The sequence below is a fragment of the Prionailurus bengalensis genome, chromosome C2 (assembly GCF_016509475.1).
Source record: "Prionailurus bengalensis isolate Pbe53 chromosome C2, Fcat_Pben_1.1_paternal_pri, whole genome shotgun sequence".
Taxonomy (NCBI): domain Eukaryota; kingdom Metazoa; phylum Chordata; class Mammalia; order Carnivora; family Felidae; genus Prionailurus; species Prionailurus bengalensis.
Window position 1 is genome coordinate 47,865,485 of NC_057350.1, and position 18,157 is coordinate 47,883,641.

The window sequence follows — 18,157 nt, forward strand, 5'->3', positions numbered from 1 at the left end:
TTCTCCATGTTCACATGTGTAAGATCTTTTCTTTTTGTTCACCACATAGGTAATATCTTTTGAGCTCAATAAATAAGGACATGAAAAACCCTTGTTCGTGGCTCTTATCTCCTCCCAGACATTAGCCTCTCTCGTATTCAATTCTGCATCCACTGTCTTGCTAGACAAGAAAGAACTCCAGACTCATAGTTTGGGACAGATTAAAAACTATATACATGTTTGAACTCTGTATGTTTGAAGAGAAAATACTAGGAGAAAATATACCAGTGCTGTTAGGGGGTAATTCTGGTTAGTGGAGTTATAGGTGCTTTTTATTTTTCTTCTATTTTCTGTATTCTCTACATTTTCTATAATAAGTGTACAACTAGGAAAAAACAACACCAAGTTATATTAAGAGATAAAAAAGGAAGGAAACACTTCAGAAATCAGAATACTATGTGAACATCAACCATATTGTCCAAACCATGAACAAGCAGTGGCAGCTGCAACTGAAATGAGTGATGGACTAATTCAAGTTGGCTGATCTTGTTGCCATAGCATTAATAGTCTTTCCAAGATAGGTTTCTGTGATATCCTTTAGCTTTATCAAGATTTAGATTGGTTCTCCTACTTAGTGTACAAAAATCTATGTTGGAATCCCATTTAAATTGTTGATTCCTGGGCCTTACCCCTAGAAATTGTAATTCATTTGTCTGTTGATGTGCCCAGACATCCACATTTTTAAAAATTATTTATTTATTTTGAGAGAATGAGAGAGTGTGTGCTTTTGTGCACGTGCATGCAGGCGCATGAATAGGGGGAGGGGCAAAGAGAGAGAGAGAGAGAATCCCAAGCAGGCTTTGCATTGTGAGCTCAGAGCCCCATGCGGGGCTGCATCTGATGAACTGTGAGATCATGACCTGAGCCAAAATCAAGAGTTGGATGCTTAACCAACTGAGCCACTCAGGTGCCCCCGGACATCCACATTTTTAGTACACTCTCAGTGATTCATCTGATGCAGGTGGTCAGCCTGCCACACTTTGAAAGACACTGCCATAATTGAACCTTCTTTAGAAGTAAGCTTTAAGTTTTGGGGTGCCTTGCTGGCTTGCTCAGTGGAGCATGTGACTCTTGATCTCAGGGTTGTAAGTTTGAGCCCCTCATTGGGTATTGATAGAGATTACTTAAAAATAAAAAAAAGAAGTTTTTTTTTCCCACTGGAACCCTGTCTTGCCTGGGTGTGGGAAGTTCAACACTGTGAAGGGCCAGGGCTTCATGGCCCCAGCATTTTCTAGGTGTTCATCAAAACCACCTGTAGGGGTTTTTTAAAACACTGCAGATGTCTGCATCCCATTTTAGAACCTCCTGACTCCGATTGTCTAGGAGTAGGGTATGGGCATGTGAATTTTTAATGAGCACCACAGATTACTTAGAACTTAAATGTACCTGATAAACCAATTGGTATGGAACACAATATGGTACAGCTTCTTTTAAGCTATACTGGTATGCTTTGGTGAAGACAATGTGGCTTGGGATGATGGTCATTGTAGGCTTAGTTGCTGGAAAGTTACTGGGTTCCCATTGTTTCTAGGCCATGAATAGTGCAAGTTAATTTTGTTTTCTTAATAACTTAAATAACTCTCATTTTCACTACATAGTTTTTACCTCTAGATGGCAGCAAAGGATAGTTATTTTATTAGAACAGTCCTAGATGTAATAACCAAACCTTTAAAAAATGATGCTGTGGGTTTTTTTTCCCTCCATATGAATTTTATTCTTGGATGTATTTCAGTAAATGAGGTATGGGACTTCAAATGTGTCATCTCTTGGATAATTTTTATAGAACATTATGTCAAATAGTTCCAAGAAAGTTTTATCCAAATTTGGAGTGCATATTGCAAGAGGAATCCATGCATATGTCTGTTTTAAGACCACACAGTGAACATTCTACTCAGAGTTGTAGGCTCCTGGGTTTCATCAGAAAGCAGATGTCTTGGAGGAGATTAAGCAAGTTGGAAAACTCATTCACAGAAGAAAAGATGTTTTAATGTTTTAACTCAGTTCAACATGGAGATTGGGATTTGGAATGGATTACAGGTCTGAAGAATGCCAAGTTCAGTAAGGCAGCGGCATTGGTTTTATCTAGGGAGCAGTAGAAAGAAAAGGAGTATATGTGTGGAATGTATTCACTAAATTCTTAAAATGTTGGCTTATTTGGTCCATGATTTCTTAAAAGAAACCAAGTGGTCTACAAGACACCCTAGTTACAGTAAGTCATCAAATGGCAGTGAGACTTTGTGACCAAAGGAAGTACAGAAAGGTGAAAATATTTTCTTTTATTTGAAGTCATAATTCAATAGCCCAATTTCTACCTGATCCTTGTGCTTTTTCATATTATCATAGAGGGCAAGCATCTGAAAGTATACCAGGTCAGAATCAGCATTTATGGGGGAGCTATTAGATCCTTGTTAGGCAGCTGGAGTCAGGATGTTTCCCTTTCTCTAAATGAAATTCTTTTGTAAGTGCTTTGAACTTTTTGGTGTTGCATTGGCAACATATTGTCTAAGAAAGCAGTGTTGTCTCAGGAGTGTTCCTGACTACAAGGACTGCAGACCCCTCATTACACCTTTAGCTGTGGAGGTTGAAAGGATGAAGGTTCCCAGAGACTTCCTATCATTTGTGGTTTTTGGGGTGACGCAGTGAGGGGCAGATTCAGGGCTACCTGACTCCCTCGGGGACCCAGCTGTGTTATCAGAATGACAATATTTAGTATTTTGGTTTTTATCTCTTTTTAATGGGAAAGGACACAAGTATTTATGATATATGTGGTGATGAAAGGGAGGAAATGATAAACTAGAAAAAACATCTTTGAAATATTATTGCCTTTGTGTGTGTGTGTGTGTGTGTGTGTGTGTGTGTGTTTTGTATTGTTTGGTAAATCACTACTAATTTGTATAAAGAAAAAAAGTGGAAATAATAGATAATGAATATGGCAGATAGCCCAGAGTTTCATATGCTGCTTTGGCTTTTTTTTTTTTTCTTGACTTTCTCCAAACTTCCTCATTATGCAATAAAACTTTATCACTAAACATTTTGCAGTTTTATATGGTAAGAGGTCTTTCAAAAGGAAATTCTGCAGTTGGATTAGCTCATTCCTGTTAACCTCCTGCAAGAGAACATTTGGTTTTAAATAGAGTTGCAGCACTATGATTTATGTTAAAGAGTTGTCCGATTACTGAGGAAGTTAGAGGAAATTGATGCCTTTATTTTATAATGTAACATGGTTTGTGGTTGTACCTAGTCACATCCCAATCTCTCTGTGGTAATTACACCATGGGCAGTGAGGGAGTCTGAGAATAAACATTGAAATATAGTTTTCAAAAATCCTTCCTAACCCAGTTGCTTCCATTTGGTGCCCAGACACATAGCATCTCATGTAGAAATAGTATGCTAAAATAAATACTCTAACCTTGAACTTTTGTCTTCTTTGTTTGTCCCCTTTGTTGTTGTTGTTGTTGTTTTAAGATTTTATTTTTAAGTAACCTCTATACTCAACATGGGGCCTGAACTTAGAGCCCCAAGATCAAGAGTTGCACACTCCACCAACTGATCCAGCCAGGCACACATCCCCTTTCTTGTTATTCATTGTCAGATTTTTTACCTCAGATATTTTTTTCTTTTTTGGTACTCTTCTCACTCTTTCCTCCCCATATCTTCATTTGCAACCATTTAAGGGTTTTTTTGATCGTTCACAGGCTGACAGTTTACAACAGCCTTGGGTTAGTGGCTAGAGCAGAGGCTCTGGTGCCAGATAGACTTGGGATTGCATTCTGTTTCTGGCATCAACTAGCTGTGTGTCCTCAGGCAAGACTTCAGACTTGCAGACTTCAGGTTTCTCATCTGTAATCCTTATCTGGAGATTGGAGTACCTACTTCTTGGTACCTACATTCTTGGGGGTGGGTGGGGGAGTAGGAGAGACCCATGGCACATCAAAGTTCCAGATAAGTGTTTGCTGTTAACAATGTTAATGTTATGAAGTTTGTCTTTTTCCTTATATCTCTTAAGATGCCTATTTCTTTTTTTTTTTTAATTTTTTTTTTCAACGTTTTTATTTATTTTTGGGACAGAGAGAGACAGAGCATGAACGGGGGAGGGGCAGAGAGAGAGGGAGACACAGAATCGGAAACAGGCTCCAGGCTCTGAGCCATCAGCCCAGAGCCTGACACGGGGCTCGAACTCACGGACCGCAAGATCGTGACCTGGCTGAAGTCGGACGCTCAACCGACTGCGCCACCCAGGCGCCCCAAGATGCCTATTTCTTGATAATAATCATAACTTATTTTCTTTGGTTATTTTAACTTTCTTATTTTTCTGCTTTACCCCTTGTTTTCCTCCTCTAATTAATTATTGGAGACATGTTACCAAGCATAGGAGTTGAGGCAGCTGACAAGCAATGATGTTTACTGGGCCATGTTTCTAACCAATCTGACCCACAATTGTCCCTTCACACAGTCTGCCCCTTCACACATTCTTTTCCTTCTTTATCCTACTTGGTCTGATTGTTATGAGTCTTTCTTTTTTAGAGTTTACCTGAAAAGATACTATTTTCTACTCTTTCTTCTTTTCTTATCTCTTAATTGAAAAAATGAAGCAGTTATAGCACCTATAAAGTCCTTTGGCCCTGACATTCTGTGAGTCTATGAAAAGAACAAATGCAAGCCAGCTGTGCCCACCAGGTATGTTGTTAAGCCACATGAGCCTTTGTTGAATACCTACCACCAGCAGTATTTACATTCTGGGTAATGTAGTACAGTGGCTTTTAAACTTTATAAGCCCAAGAATGAAGCAGGCAGGTTGTTTAAATGCAGATTTCCAGCATTGGTTTCCAGAGGTCTAGGCACATGGAAATCTGTGGAGTCCTGAGTGATTCTTATAAGGGCGATCAGTGACTGCATTTGAGAAACATTGATATAAGAGTTTTAAAAATAAATGATCGCAGATTCTTCCTCTCAAGAGATTATGGTATAGGAGGGATAACAAATAAGCATGAAAAGAGGCAAAACGAAGTGCTATAATAGAGGTACAAACAGAAGCATTTTGGAAACTTGGAGGAAGACTGTGAAGAATAGGAAGGTTTTCCAGAGGTATTGGCCTTGAGATAGGAGTAAGATTTCAATAGGATGAACAAAGAGACAAGAGTATTCTATCCTTAGGAACAGCGTGAACAAGGTGTGAGGTAAGAAAGCTCAGTTGTATGTGGGAGGATGGTCAGTACTGTGTTCTGGTGAGGAGGATACAGGGTTCGTCCAGTTTCAAAAGGAGATGAGGCAAGAGATGGAGGACTAATCTAGAAGGTTTGGACTTTGTGATATACTCAGTGATATAAGTGCGAAGTAAGTGCTCTTTTGGGTGGGTGGGGGGTGGAGAGAACTGGAGAATTGCCATGATCAGGACAGTATTGTAGAAAGATCACTAGCAACATGAGCAAAGGTTGGATTAGAGAGGTGAGGGGTTAAATGTAATAGATTAACTATTTTACAGTACCATCTGTACTGAGGTCTGGATGTGGGGAGTAGTAGCACAAATAAAAGAGTGGGGGAGAGTAGCACAAATAACAGAGAAAGAAATACCAGGGCAGAGTGGCTGACTAAATCTGGGGCATGAACAGAAAAGTGGAGAATGGCTCCTAGATATTGAACCCTGGCAACAAGGAAGGTGGTGGACCATCACCAGAAGTGAGACAAAAAGGAACCCAAAAGCAGCAGTGCACAGGGGTGTGGGCACATGCCAAGTATGAAGTATAACTGGACCTTCCATGTGGAACTGTTTGGTAGGCATTGAAAACTTGGAGATCTGGCTTTGAGAATCATCATGGAGAAATAGTTGATACCATTCAAGTGACTGAGAGCACAAGGGGAAAATATAGTTCCTCTTCATCTTCCACTCTCTTCTTCTATGATAGATACTTCTAGATTCCTTTCCCATAGTTTGAGAGGTGAGTTTTGTTGGGCCCTATTCTTTGCCCACATGCACCTCTCCATCCCCCACACCCACCCTGCCACAAGTCCACCAATCTTACTGATAAGAGTGTAACTAGTTCTGAAAGGAGCCCCCAAGGAGATATTTCTTCCCAGTACTTGAACAATGCTTAGTGATTGAATCATTATCCAAGCACTGATTGGCTAGCAGGGAGGAAAGGAAATCCTGCCCCTCTCCTCCAGTGACCACACTGGCCCCTCTACCATTGTGTCTGGGCTGAGCAGACAGATTACATAAACTTGTACTCTGGGGGGGGGGGGGGGGGTCTGCCACTCCTTGGCACAGGGGCATTTGGTAATTACAGGATGACCCCCCCAGAGCACATTTCCTTCCACATTGGCAGTCTGAGAAAACCTGGAATAGGGCCATAGTTGATAAGTTGGCCTAAAAAAATAGTAATAATTGTCCATTGTTCTCCCTAGTCCTCTCATTACTCTTCATAGAAGCTAAAGTCAGTGGCTCTGGCATTTGTATCTTCCAAAATTTGTGTTATAAATAGGTATTATTCTTATAATCAGAAAAAAGTTTTATATAAAAAAAACTGTGCTGCTTATGCCTGTCACTGTGAGAGATGCCATCCTTCTCCACTGAGATCCCTACCCATTTACCCCCTCCTTGTTGCCCTGAAGTTGTCTAAATTTTTCTAATGTTTTATGGACCTTTTGGGGATTGTTGAAATTTTTATTTAACCCTTCCCTCTATAAACTGTAATTTTCTTCAGCCTCAAAACTAATATCCATGAATTCAGTCAAGAACACCATTAAAAGGCAAAGAATGGAAAAGGAATAGCTCTTTTTTTTTTTTTTTAAGAGAAGAAGGAGAAAAGCAGCCAACTTACTAATAGTGAATGATAGCAATTTACTCTTGAGGAATTGCTGTGAATTGTTTGAAGAGTGGCTGCAATGAAGCAAGTTTTTTTATGCATTTAATTGTTTCTGAGAGATATATTGGAGACCAACTTAAAGACTTTCCTCTGAAGTGTCAGTTTTATTTGTGATGCTTAATTCTGAATTGGAAGCAGAATTTAGAGACTGACAAAGCTGAACGCTAACACTTTCCCCCTGAGCTGGGAAAATACACAACGCTTTTTTTTCTTTCTTTCTTTCTTTTTCTTTTTCTTTAAGGTGATTTTGGGACCATCATTCTTTCCTAATAAGTTATGGTGTTGCTTGAGAAATGGAAACTCTAAATTAGAGTATATCATCCAGGAAGATTTTCTAGTCTTCTACAAAGGCCGAAGTGCCACTACCCATGGGCTAAGTTGGTGGTTTTTGTCTTTATGGTGGCTACACCTTGATCCTTTGATTGCCTTTTCTGGAGGTGTCGGGTCACTATCAGGACTGTCAAGGCAGCTGCTATGTATAAGTTTTGATGTGCATGGTCATGATGTTCTTTTTGTGGATCATTTTTACTCACTTCTGATGCCTTTCCTCCAACCACCTCTGAGGCCCATCAGGTACCTCCTCCAAGCTCATTCTGCATGCCCTGCATTTGTGCCTTTGCTTATAGAACCCTGCTTTAGGATAGAGTGGACTTTAACCACCACCCCAGTGCTTCCTGAGAACAGTCTCCTGATGATGAGGAATTGTGCTTCTCCTTGGTCTTGCTTTCTCCCATGTCCTATCCACAGCACCATCCTGTCAGTCTTCCCCATGCCTCCCCATTTATGTGAGGCTCAGCCTCTCACATTCATAAACCTTTGTTCCCCAAACAATAACCTCAGGGAGATGGGAGGAGTTGGAAGGGGAGCCAGATCACTCTGGACTGTGGTGATCATGGAAGTTTTCAGAAAAGGTAAGGCTCGAGCCAGATCTTTCAGTGTGGATCACGTGATGAGAGAAGAGAAAATTGTCCATGTGGAACAGCTGGGAGGGAGTAGGAGAAAGCCCTGTGTATCTTTAGGGGAATTCTGAGTGTTCTGGATAAAGTGGCAGACTTGTGAGACAGAGTGCAAGAATGTAATGTTAGACATCCCGTCTATGCTCTTAAGTAATGGAGAGGATCAAAGGCAATTTATTATGCTTCCCACTTGCACTGAGGTAGCTTCTCAGTATGTTGCCATGGAAAGAGAATGGGACAACAGAATTAAATTTGTGTTATATCTTTCTCATGTCACATACTAATAGAACAACCTGAAGCAATTTTCCTTGCATCTCAGAATTAAACATTTTTTATCTTTAAAATTGTAGTGATATATAGGGTTGTTGTGAAATGAAATGATAGTGTATAAAGGATTAGTTATTTCCATTACCTCACTACCCAGAAGTCTTCCCTGAAGACACAGAGTGCTCCCTGCCATTGTATTCAAGGCTCTTCACAGTCTGACAGGACCAGGCCCTTCAAGCCTACCCCTACCCCAACCATCTGAGCTGAAGCCACACTACCCTGCTCATTGTTCCTTGAACTCTGGTTTTCTCCTCTCTTGCTTGGCCTCACATCTCTGCTTTTGTCTCATTCTTGTCTCATTGGTGTCACTTGACAGTACCCTGGAACACCTTTTGTCCTATGTTTATCTTAGTCTTCCTCATCTCCCAGCCCCTGCTCAAATCTCATCTGTGTCTGAAACCTAACCCCTGAACCTTGTCCCCGGAGTAACCTGCTCCTCTTCCAAATTCCTGTAGTATTTACTCTCTGTGGAATTCCTTCTCTGTGTTGTGCTCTTAATTACCTTTTAAGGTAGTCCTCAACTCCCACCCTAGATTCTAAATCTTACACTTCCATAACTGCCTCACATAGCACTGGGTAAAATTAGGTGCTTCATAAATATATTTGTTGGTTCATTCTTATAGGTGATTTGTTGAAGAATGAAGAAAGCTTGTATTCTAATAGACATTTGTGCCTCTGGTGGTTATAAGCTACTACAGAAGGAGTTGAAATTTCTGAAAGAGGACTCTTTGGAAAGGTCTAAACAGTAAAGGGTTATCTCTTAAGTTCTTAGGAATCCTCCTAAAACCCTTTTTTTCCCACTAAGGCAAATGTGGTTGGTTGTCTAGACTTTTATTTCTCCTGAAGGCATGTGAGAAATGGAAGCTTATCTGAAAATATTAGTTTATATCTGGTATTGAAACAAAGGTACAGAGTATTAACACAAATACAAATATTCAAATACACATATGCCTTGAGCCAATCTGTCAGGTTAGTGGAAACAATCCTTATGCAACTAAACTCTTCAGTGCAGGTTTTTAAAGTTGCTTTGAGGCTTATATTTAGTAAGATTCAAGATTTTCATCTCTACATACCAGACACAAGAGTTTTCAAATGAGCTGTCAGATTTTTCCCACAGCAAGTCATGTAAAAGAGGAACTGGCTTATAGAGGTAGTCCATCTCTCTCATGCAGTGGTTCTCAAATGGAGGTGATTTTACACTGCAGAGAACATTTAGCCATGTCAGGAGCCATTTTTGTTTGTCACAGTTGGGAGATGCTACTTGGCATCTAGTGGAAGCCAGGAATGCTCCTAGACGTCCTACAGTGCACAGGACATCCTTCCACAACAAAGAATCACCAGACCCATACGGTTAATAGTCCTGAGGTTGCAAAACTTTGCTCTAATGAGAAAAGAGCTGATATGTTGAGGATTAAAAGGCTAATTCATAGAATCTTAAAGAAGAAAACAAATCTTTAAAGACCATCTAGTAGTTAGGACACCTATAAGTGGGAAAATGAGGAAGGAGAAATATAATGGCTGAAAGGAAACTCATGTAGATAATTGGTTTATTTATGCTCAAACTTATTTCTCAAAGGAATTTTAAGTGATTAAAAGAGGGTGTTGAGACTTGGAAAGAATTCAGAAATCATTGGAAGTTAGAACTAGATATGATCATAGAGATCACCAAGTCCAGTTGTCTTTATTTCACAAAAACTAAATGACTTTTTTAGAGCTGCATTGCTGACTGAGAAAGGCATGAACTAACCTGATCTTCTGTTTGCCAGCCTCAAATGCTCCCTCCCAACCAGTTACTCCCCTTATCTAAATCTTTCCTTGACCAGTTTCAAGTCTCATTTGCTCTGTGAAGCCTTGTCTACTGTAGTCCTGCTTAATCTCTAGTTTATTGTGTGAATTTAGTTTGCCACTTGATTAAATGTTGTCTCATACTCTTGTTTCTTGTCTCCTTTCCTTGCTCAGAATAATAAGCTCTTCAGGGACAGTGAATCTTTTGTCTCCATATCTGCCCCAATGTTGGATAGAAGGTAGGCAGTTCAGTGTGTCATGATCAGTGTATTAACCAGTTGTATCCATGTGGTGCTTTGAAGAGAAGATATCCTGCATGTCACTGAGACATATGAGTGGTTTGTCAGTGAACCCATTCCACCTTTCCAGAGTCCTAAGGGATGGCACAAAGTGAGACAGCCTTTGTAGGTCCAGGGCCTGTATACATTGTTAGTTATGCAAAGATGACAAGGCTTTCAAAAGCAAAACAAAACTCAGAGGCAAAAAAAAAAAAAAAAAAAAAAAAAATCCTAGGTAATGTTACAGAAATATCATATAGGACCATTTGGCTATAAGGGAGAAAGGAACTTACTAAAATAAAAGTAAAAAAGCTTTCAAAAACTTCCTCAATTAATCAGACAAATTTTATTTCTCTGATAATAATTTCATTAAAAAATAAGTGAAATTTTAAAATGAAGCCACAAGTAAAGAAAAGAAGATTATCCCTAGGATAGCTGATTGCTATGCCAAAGGTTAGCCCAGAGTACATTTTTATAGCACCATTTTAAGTATAAAAACTGGTATCCTGATAGAATGTTGACAGATTTAAATGTGCTGCCATATGAACGGTGTTAATTCATTATCAAATGATAAAGTACTTAGAAATGTTGGCCAGCTAACTGGCTAGACTCCCCAAGGATTCCTTACCCCTAGTGTGTTGCCCTTGGGGGATATATTTCACTACACAGTGGAAGTTCCATCAGTTGGAAAGGAAAGGATTTGGAGTGTAATCTAAATGAAAATGAATTTAAGGCGGTTTAGGGTTGGGGACTTTATTGAACCACTTATCTTCCTTGCTCTTTCTTGGCATTTGCCTCACTGTGCTCTAAGGTGAATGGAGTCCTTTGTTTTGGTTCATCCAAACAGCTCTCTTTAATGTGTGTTCTGGACAATTCCCAAGAAATGCCGTAGGGTTATTGAGGGCCTGGGATCTCAGGGAGAAACAGCTTGTAGGTGTCAGACAGCCTGCTACTGCTCAACTGAAGATTCAGGCATCTATGCTTTGCTACAGTTATAAACCTAAGAACCTTCCCACCTTATAAAATGGTAGTTTTTATTAAGCTTTTTTCTGAATAAAAAGAAAACCTGAGGAATGAGCTGTTTGTCATGCTAGCCACCAGAGGGCGGAACAGTCACACTTCCTTGGACAGGGGTAATTTATTTTGACTGAACAGGACTATAGTCAGAACACGTTTGCTAATGTCTATCAATATAGGAATTTCTAAAATAATGAAATTACTACTTTAGGGTGCATACTAATCAGCAGAGTAATTTGTTAAAAGTGTAGCTTCCTGGGCCATACCCTCACAGATTCCAATTTGAATCTGGGTGGGACATTGGGAGTCTCAAACATGTATCTTGTATTTTACTTTGAGAAACACAGATCTTAATGTTTTGGGCATGCATTTTTGCCTGATTATGTTTTCTCTTAGGATTACAAAGCAAAATGATTTTTGGCGAAAAAACAATAATAGAAACCAGGTATAGGTAAACTAGAATGTTGTTAAAGATCTTTTCTTGCCTTTGTCAAACAAGTTTCAAAAGAAACTCACTTTATAAAGATTCAGAATCAAAGAAGCTACCAAAACCATGCTTTTGTCTGGAGTTCTACCTCAGTCAATAAAGATCATCAAATCCTCAGGCTTCAAGCCTAATAATTTTTAATGAAATATCCCCTTTATGACCATCTTACAATGCAACATAATTTTATCCTTTGAGTGTCATGAAGACCTATGCCTGATGTCTTGGCAATGTGAGATGTAATTGCAGAGACCTCCTGAGTAGATTTATGTAATCCTTTCATCATCTTGAACGTATATAGAGAGATCTTCCTTTATATGTAAAGATCCAATTACAGTGATGCACATTGTCCTAGTACGGGTGATGATTTTATTTTTGCCAGTGCCCCCAGAGAACGGAGGCATCCTAAAGGAAAGTTTTGCCACTGTTCTTAAAAGGACAGAAGAATATGGTGAAGTCTTTTAAATCTATGATAGGATGCTGCAGCTTAAAAAGTTAAAGAATTTGAGGTACTGAGTAAAATGAAAATTGGTTCTGAAGCTGGGACTTTAGATGAAATGAAATGAAAGGAAATTATGATTTTATCAGATGTTTATAAAAAACTATCTTCTGTGAGATTCCCATGGACCTATTCTAAGAATACAAACCTTCACTCTCACATATTTCATATGAAGATTTTCCAATGTCACTTCCTTTCTCCTACTTTTCAAGGTTCTTCTGTGAGTATATATGAGTTAAAAAGAAAGTTCTGTAACCTTTCAAACACACACATGGATAGAAAAATTTAATTTTGAAATTAAGGACAAAAGATCTAGAACGTATGAATGGGAAGATGCTTTTTTTAAATGTGAGATTTTATGGAAAAAGGAAGATGTTTTCTATCAGAAATGATGCTGTCCTTACCATAAATTTTAATTAGTAACACTTTTAATAATCTATATATGTTATGACTATGACAGTATTTCTAAATTTTGATGCTGATATGAATTATTATACTAAAATAATCCTCCCAGTAGAGGAACCTCTAAGAGAAGTTCGGTTCCTTGAGGTCCAGTAAACTTCTGGTAATGTTACATTTCAGATGCCTATTAATAGTTAATATGTAGAGCATGTGATGAAATGAGAATTTGTTCGTTATAATCATAAAGCACAGATCCTGTGGTGTTAACATTATTGTAGAGAATTGTTCTGGCTCACATAAGAAATTGAATCCTTACCAAATGGATGAACTATTGAATAGCCCAGAGTTTTCAAACTCTGTTAGTTATAGGTGTGCCAGAAATGGATCTTCCCCCTCAGCACTTGGGGCAGCCAACAGGAACCTATCGGTTGCTCATTTCTACCTCTCCATTGTATCCAGTGCTGCGGAAGCATATTTTCTTTTTGTGCCATTATCTGACAAAGGTTGGGAAGTACTGCAAAGACTTTGTTCTTTAATTCTTCCTAGTTTTTGTCACCCTCCAAAATGTTACGTGTACCCTCTCTTGATTATTATCTAGAAAAACATCTTATGCAGCAGGATTATCAATGTCTACTTTGAAAGATGTAAAATTAAGTATGCCATTCCTTCTAAAGTTCTAGCCCAAGGTGACTTAAAAATAAAAGTAGTTTTGAAAACCATTTAGACCATCATGTATTTTGTAATACAGTTGGGTCACTGCCGATTCCCAAGATAAATGTGTTTAAACAGAAGCTTTCTCATTCATCACCAGCCTCAGCTTTCATCCAAATTTATTTAATGATGATGCAAGCCCACAGCATTGGTGTTGCAGTTCATCACCATGGAAGTGTTTCTGTCAACAAATCCTCGCTTTGCTATCATGAAATTGATTTTGCAGGGAAATAGATGATAATCATGGAAGATTTCTTTTACTTCTAAAGAACTTCACAGTTTGCCTGGGTGTCTAAATGGATTGTGTTTAAAATCAGTAACTGGCAACAAAATTGACCAAAGTAAATTAGACCGTTAAGAGGTTGGAAAAGGGAAAATGGTAACGAGCTACCTTGTCTGAAACCTTTTTTTTTTTTTTTGGAATGTGACATGGAGACCAGATTTATAATTTAAAACATTCCTCTGAAAACTGTTGTTCTCTACTATGGAAATACAGAACATGCTCAAAGAGTTCTATAAGGTAGGTATCAGAATTCTTAGGATGCTTTGGCTGAGTTTTTCTCACTTACCTTGTGAATGGCATAACAATAATCATAGAGGAAACTTTCCTTAACTAACATAATGTATGATTTTTTTAAAAATATGCCTTTTCTATAACTTGTGTTTGTAGCTATCTTTGGCTTTTATTTGCTTGTTTAGAGGTTGGGGAGAAATGCAATTACATTGTAAGCTTCTGAGTATAGCTGACTTACAAACAAGGTAGGAAGCACATATCTTAAATAATCCAAACTATTTTAGGAATAGAAAGATGGGAAAAGATGGGATGGGAAAGAAGGACAAGAATGACACTTTTGCTTTGAAGCAGTGTTCAAGAGTATATATCATAGTGGCTGATTTCAGATGTGGATGCAAATATATATATATATATGTTTTATGGGGGTTTTCATATGTAGAAGAAATACAGTCAACTCTTGATTGTCAAGGTAACTTGTATTTTCAAATGTGCTTTTTCTGGTTTTCTGTCACATTTCAAAGCTTTTTTACTTTCACTATCAGCTCATATGTGCTTATAAAAGCAAATTAATATTATATAATTCACTTACTGTCAGTAAACATTTATCAAGTTCTTAATATGTGCTAAGCACTTTACTGGTCATCATGGATATTGAGATACATCTCAAGAAGGAAGTTAAGTTTGCTCCTGAGAGATCTTATAGTTCACTTTTCAAAGAAAGAGACATAAACTTTATTTATTTGAACCACTTCCTCTTCCTCTAATAACATGTGATCAGAAGTTGACTGTAAATGGGAAGTAGGTGCTGTTTGTTTTTAAGGAAGAATGAATAAACCTTTTGAACAGAAAATAAAATACTATACATGCAAAAATATAACACAAAATGACCAAAAAAAAAAAATTCAGCAAGCAATGGTAAAAATAACAAATTATTTACTGCTTTAAAATGTTAAAGTATTTCATCAAGACAAGTTGCAGTCAAATTAATGTGAGTTATGGAAAATGAAATACATAAAGATGTATTTATACAAGTGCAGAGTAAATATTTTCCATACAGGTATGTAAATGAAAAGATATACAGTAAGTGCACACTTGATAGGACTATGCAGGCAACACTTAGTTAGTTTCAGATACTCTTGGATAGTTCATGCACAAACCTTCCCAAAGTACAAGTTCAGTCAGTCTTTTGGGGGATGTGGAGGGATAATTAAAAAGGACTGAGTTCCTTGCAATAATATCACTATGGACTGGATGAGGGTGAGAGTCGTCAGTTATATATATTACTTACTGTAATTTGTGATTGTCGAGGAAGAGTGGTGGCTGTTGGTGTGATAGTAATACTGCTGGTGACTTTATTGGTTGTTTTGTTTAGTGCCCCATTAGTTAAGCCTTGAGTTCGGTTATCCTGTGGTGGTGTTGAAGGGCTGGCAGGTCTCACGGGGCTGGCCACAGCTTGCATGTAAGGACTTCCTAAGTGAATGTGGATTTTATTATCCTCAGTAGTTATCACACTTGAACTGTTGCTGTTTGAACGTTGAAACTGCCATGATGACTGCCGGTCAGGAGAGACTCTGAAAATCGCATGCTTGGCACTGATTTCTATCGGCTCTGGGGAACGTCCCTGCTCAGGAGAGCCTGCTGAACCAGTCACGGCCAAAACCTGAATAGGTGACATTGTCCTTTCTGGAGTTATAGAACCACAAGACTCTGGGGTCTGCGCTCTGGCAAAGGTTGCCATGGTAATTGGGGACATGCTTTGCTCTAAGTTCATGAGGCCTTCAGCAGAAGTTTTGGATTTCACCGGTGTTATGGAGGCATTTTGGAGGATGGTTATCCTTTGCTTTGGGGTGCCACAGTTTGGAATCACTGCAGTGCTTGTGTAAGAGTGAGGACTCTCTGTGGTTGGACTTGTGATTTCAAGAGTGGCTGTGTTTTGGACATGGTCTGGAGTAACCTTTATATGAAGTGGCTGCCCAGGTGTGTGGCTTAGGACTAGATCTCCAGGTTGCATGAAGTTGCCATTGGGTTTAGTTTGTATTTTTCCATTCTGAGGATGGCCCTCCTTAGATTTCATCCAAGGAATCCATAGTTTCCTGTTAACAGGACAGGGGGTAGATGAATTGCATTTGAAGGACAGCACTGATTCCTCATCATTAGGGTCCTCATCTTGGTCCTCACTCTCCTCATATAACTGACCATTGATGACTGCTCGTTCCAGAGGAATGAGACTCTTGTAATCAGGTGGCTCATTGTCTACTACTTCTGTCTGAACTTCTTTAGAAAATACTTGAGGGTCAGAGATGATTCTTCCATTGAGGCTAGGCCGGAGGCTCTTACTGAAATGCCGATACCTCTCTAACTCTTTAGTGAGGTTTTCAATCTCTCTTCCTAAATCTCTGTTCCTGTTTTCTTGTTGATGGAGTTTCTTTTGCAGAACTGAATGATCTCCCTGGAGATGACATATCAGGTCCTCAGTTGCCATGTATTCATGAATTTTCTCTTTCAATGCATCTACTTCTCTTGAGAGGTGTCCCGACTTAGCTTCTTCTTCTTGAAGCCTTTTGAAAAGCCATTGTTCATGGCTGGACTCTGTCTTTTCTGCTAACTTGTACTTGTCAAGTTCCATTTTAACTCGTTCCAGCTCTTCAGATAAAAATTGAGCTTTATCTCGTTCAGTAGCATACCTACGTTCTAGAGTCTCGTACTCATCTTCTGTTTTCATAAGGTCATCCTCAATGGCTTTCATATCCTTTAACTTCAGTCTCAGTCTTTCCACTTCTTGAGAGAGCTCTTTAATCTTATTGTTTTCTTGGTGTAATGCTGTGGTGGACTTACTAGAATCTTGATTTAATTTGTTTTTTAGGAAATCTTTCTCAATTGCTTCCAATGATTGAAGCCTATTTTTCAACATATTAACTTTGGACAGGAGATCATTTCCTTTCTCTTCTTCTGCTTTCAGTTTGTTTTTTAGATCATCTCTCTCCTTGGTGACACTGTACATTTTTTCTTCCACGTCAGTTTTGGACTTTAGTGCCCTTTTTGTTTCCTCAATTAACTTCTCGGTAACCGTCGTCACTTTATTTTGCTCCATTTGAAGCTGAGAAGAAGCAGCTTGCAACTTATCTTCAGTTTGCTTTAATTTTTCACTCATTGTTTTTCTTTCATCTACCAGCATCACAGTTAACGTTTTCAATTTAGTTAAGTCCTCTTTTAGGGTAAATTCTGTCTTTTCCAGCCGACTTTCAATGACTTCTAGCTCTTTGATCCTTACTTTTAAACTCTCCAGTTCTTGTGACAACTGCTTTGTGGTCATCCTTTCTTTTTCTAAATTGCATTTCAGGGAATAACATTCTTGTTTGCTTTTGTTGAAGGCATCTTCTAATCTTTCCAAAGCCATAATCCTTTTATTGAGTTTTTCAACCTCAAGTTTAAAGTCTTTACTCTGTGATGTTTCCTTTTCGAGCCTCTTATTGAGATCTCTGCACTGCTCCTCCATTTTTATGAGTTCTTCATCCTTCCCTTCCATTTCTAGCACACGTTTTCTGAGCTCCTCTACCTCAGCCATGATACCACAGTTTCCATATTCTCCCTTGTTAATTTTTTCTTTTATATCTTGTAGCTCCTCTTCTGCTTTTCGTAAAGACCTGTTTGTCTCCTCTAATTCATCGATTTGCCGGCTGAGTGCTGCCAATTTTTGTCGAAGCTGGCGATTTTGGCTGTCCTCATTGGTGAGCTTTGCCATAATTGTTTCTTGGTTCTGGTGAAACCTTGTGGTTTGTGTTTGCAGTTCTTTCTCTAGTCTGGTCACCTTCTGCTCTTCTTCCTGAACTCTGGTTTCAGTGAGGGCTAGTTTAGCATGTGTTTCCTTCGCACTTGTGGTTAGGTCTTGGATTTTCTGTCTTTGAAGGGCAAGCTGTGCCGTCAGCCTTTGTTGTTCGTCCACCACCATCAAAGCAAAAGACTTCAGTTTGGTCAGCTCCACTTTCAGGGCGGTGACCTTCTTTTCCTTTTCTTGCTCCTTCTTCTCCTGGGACTCAGTTTCTTGGTCAATTAGCTTCTTTAATCTGCAAAATACAAGAGTGCGTTCTGTTGTGTGATTGGTACTTCAACAACTTCCCAGCTGTGACTAAACATTGATGTAATGTAGAAAGATTTATCAGCTATACAGAATATGGAAAGGAATTCCTGTACTTGACTGGCAAGGAGAATCTTGATAAACAGCTCTGTTTTGCTTTTACAAGGTGGTTTGCCCCCACCCCCTTGCTGATTGGTAACAGTTGTA

At 38.8% G+C, this 18,157-nt stretch overlaps 2 protein-coding genes across 5 annotated transcripts in view; one reads left to right on the top strand and one right to left on the bottom strand.

Annotated features, from left to right (window-relative positions):
• The window catches only part of CMSS1 (cms1 ribosomal small subunit homolog), a 384,890-nt gene that overhangs the window by 13,525 nt on the left and 353,208 nt on the right, over window positions 1-18,157 (top strand). The window lies entirely within an intron of this gene.
• FILIP1L (filamin A interacting protein 1 like) overlaps window positions 1-18,157 on the bottom strand; it is a 305,655-nt gene that overhangs the window by 7,382 nt on the left and 280,116 nt on the right. For both annotated transcript variants that reach the window (XM_043593950.1, XM_043593951.1), the window contains one exon: window positions 15,164-17,939. In XM_043593950.1, the coding sequence (XP_043449885.1) occupies window positions 15,164-17,939 (2,776 nt within the window). The remainder of the gene's footprint in view (window positions 1-15,163; window positions 17,940-18,157) is intronic.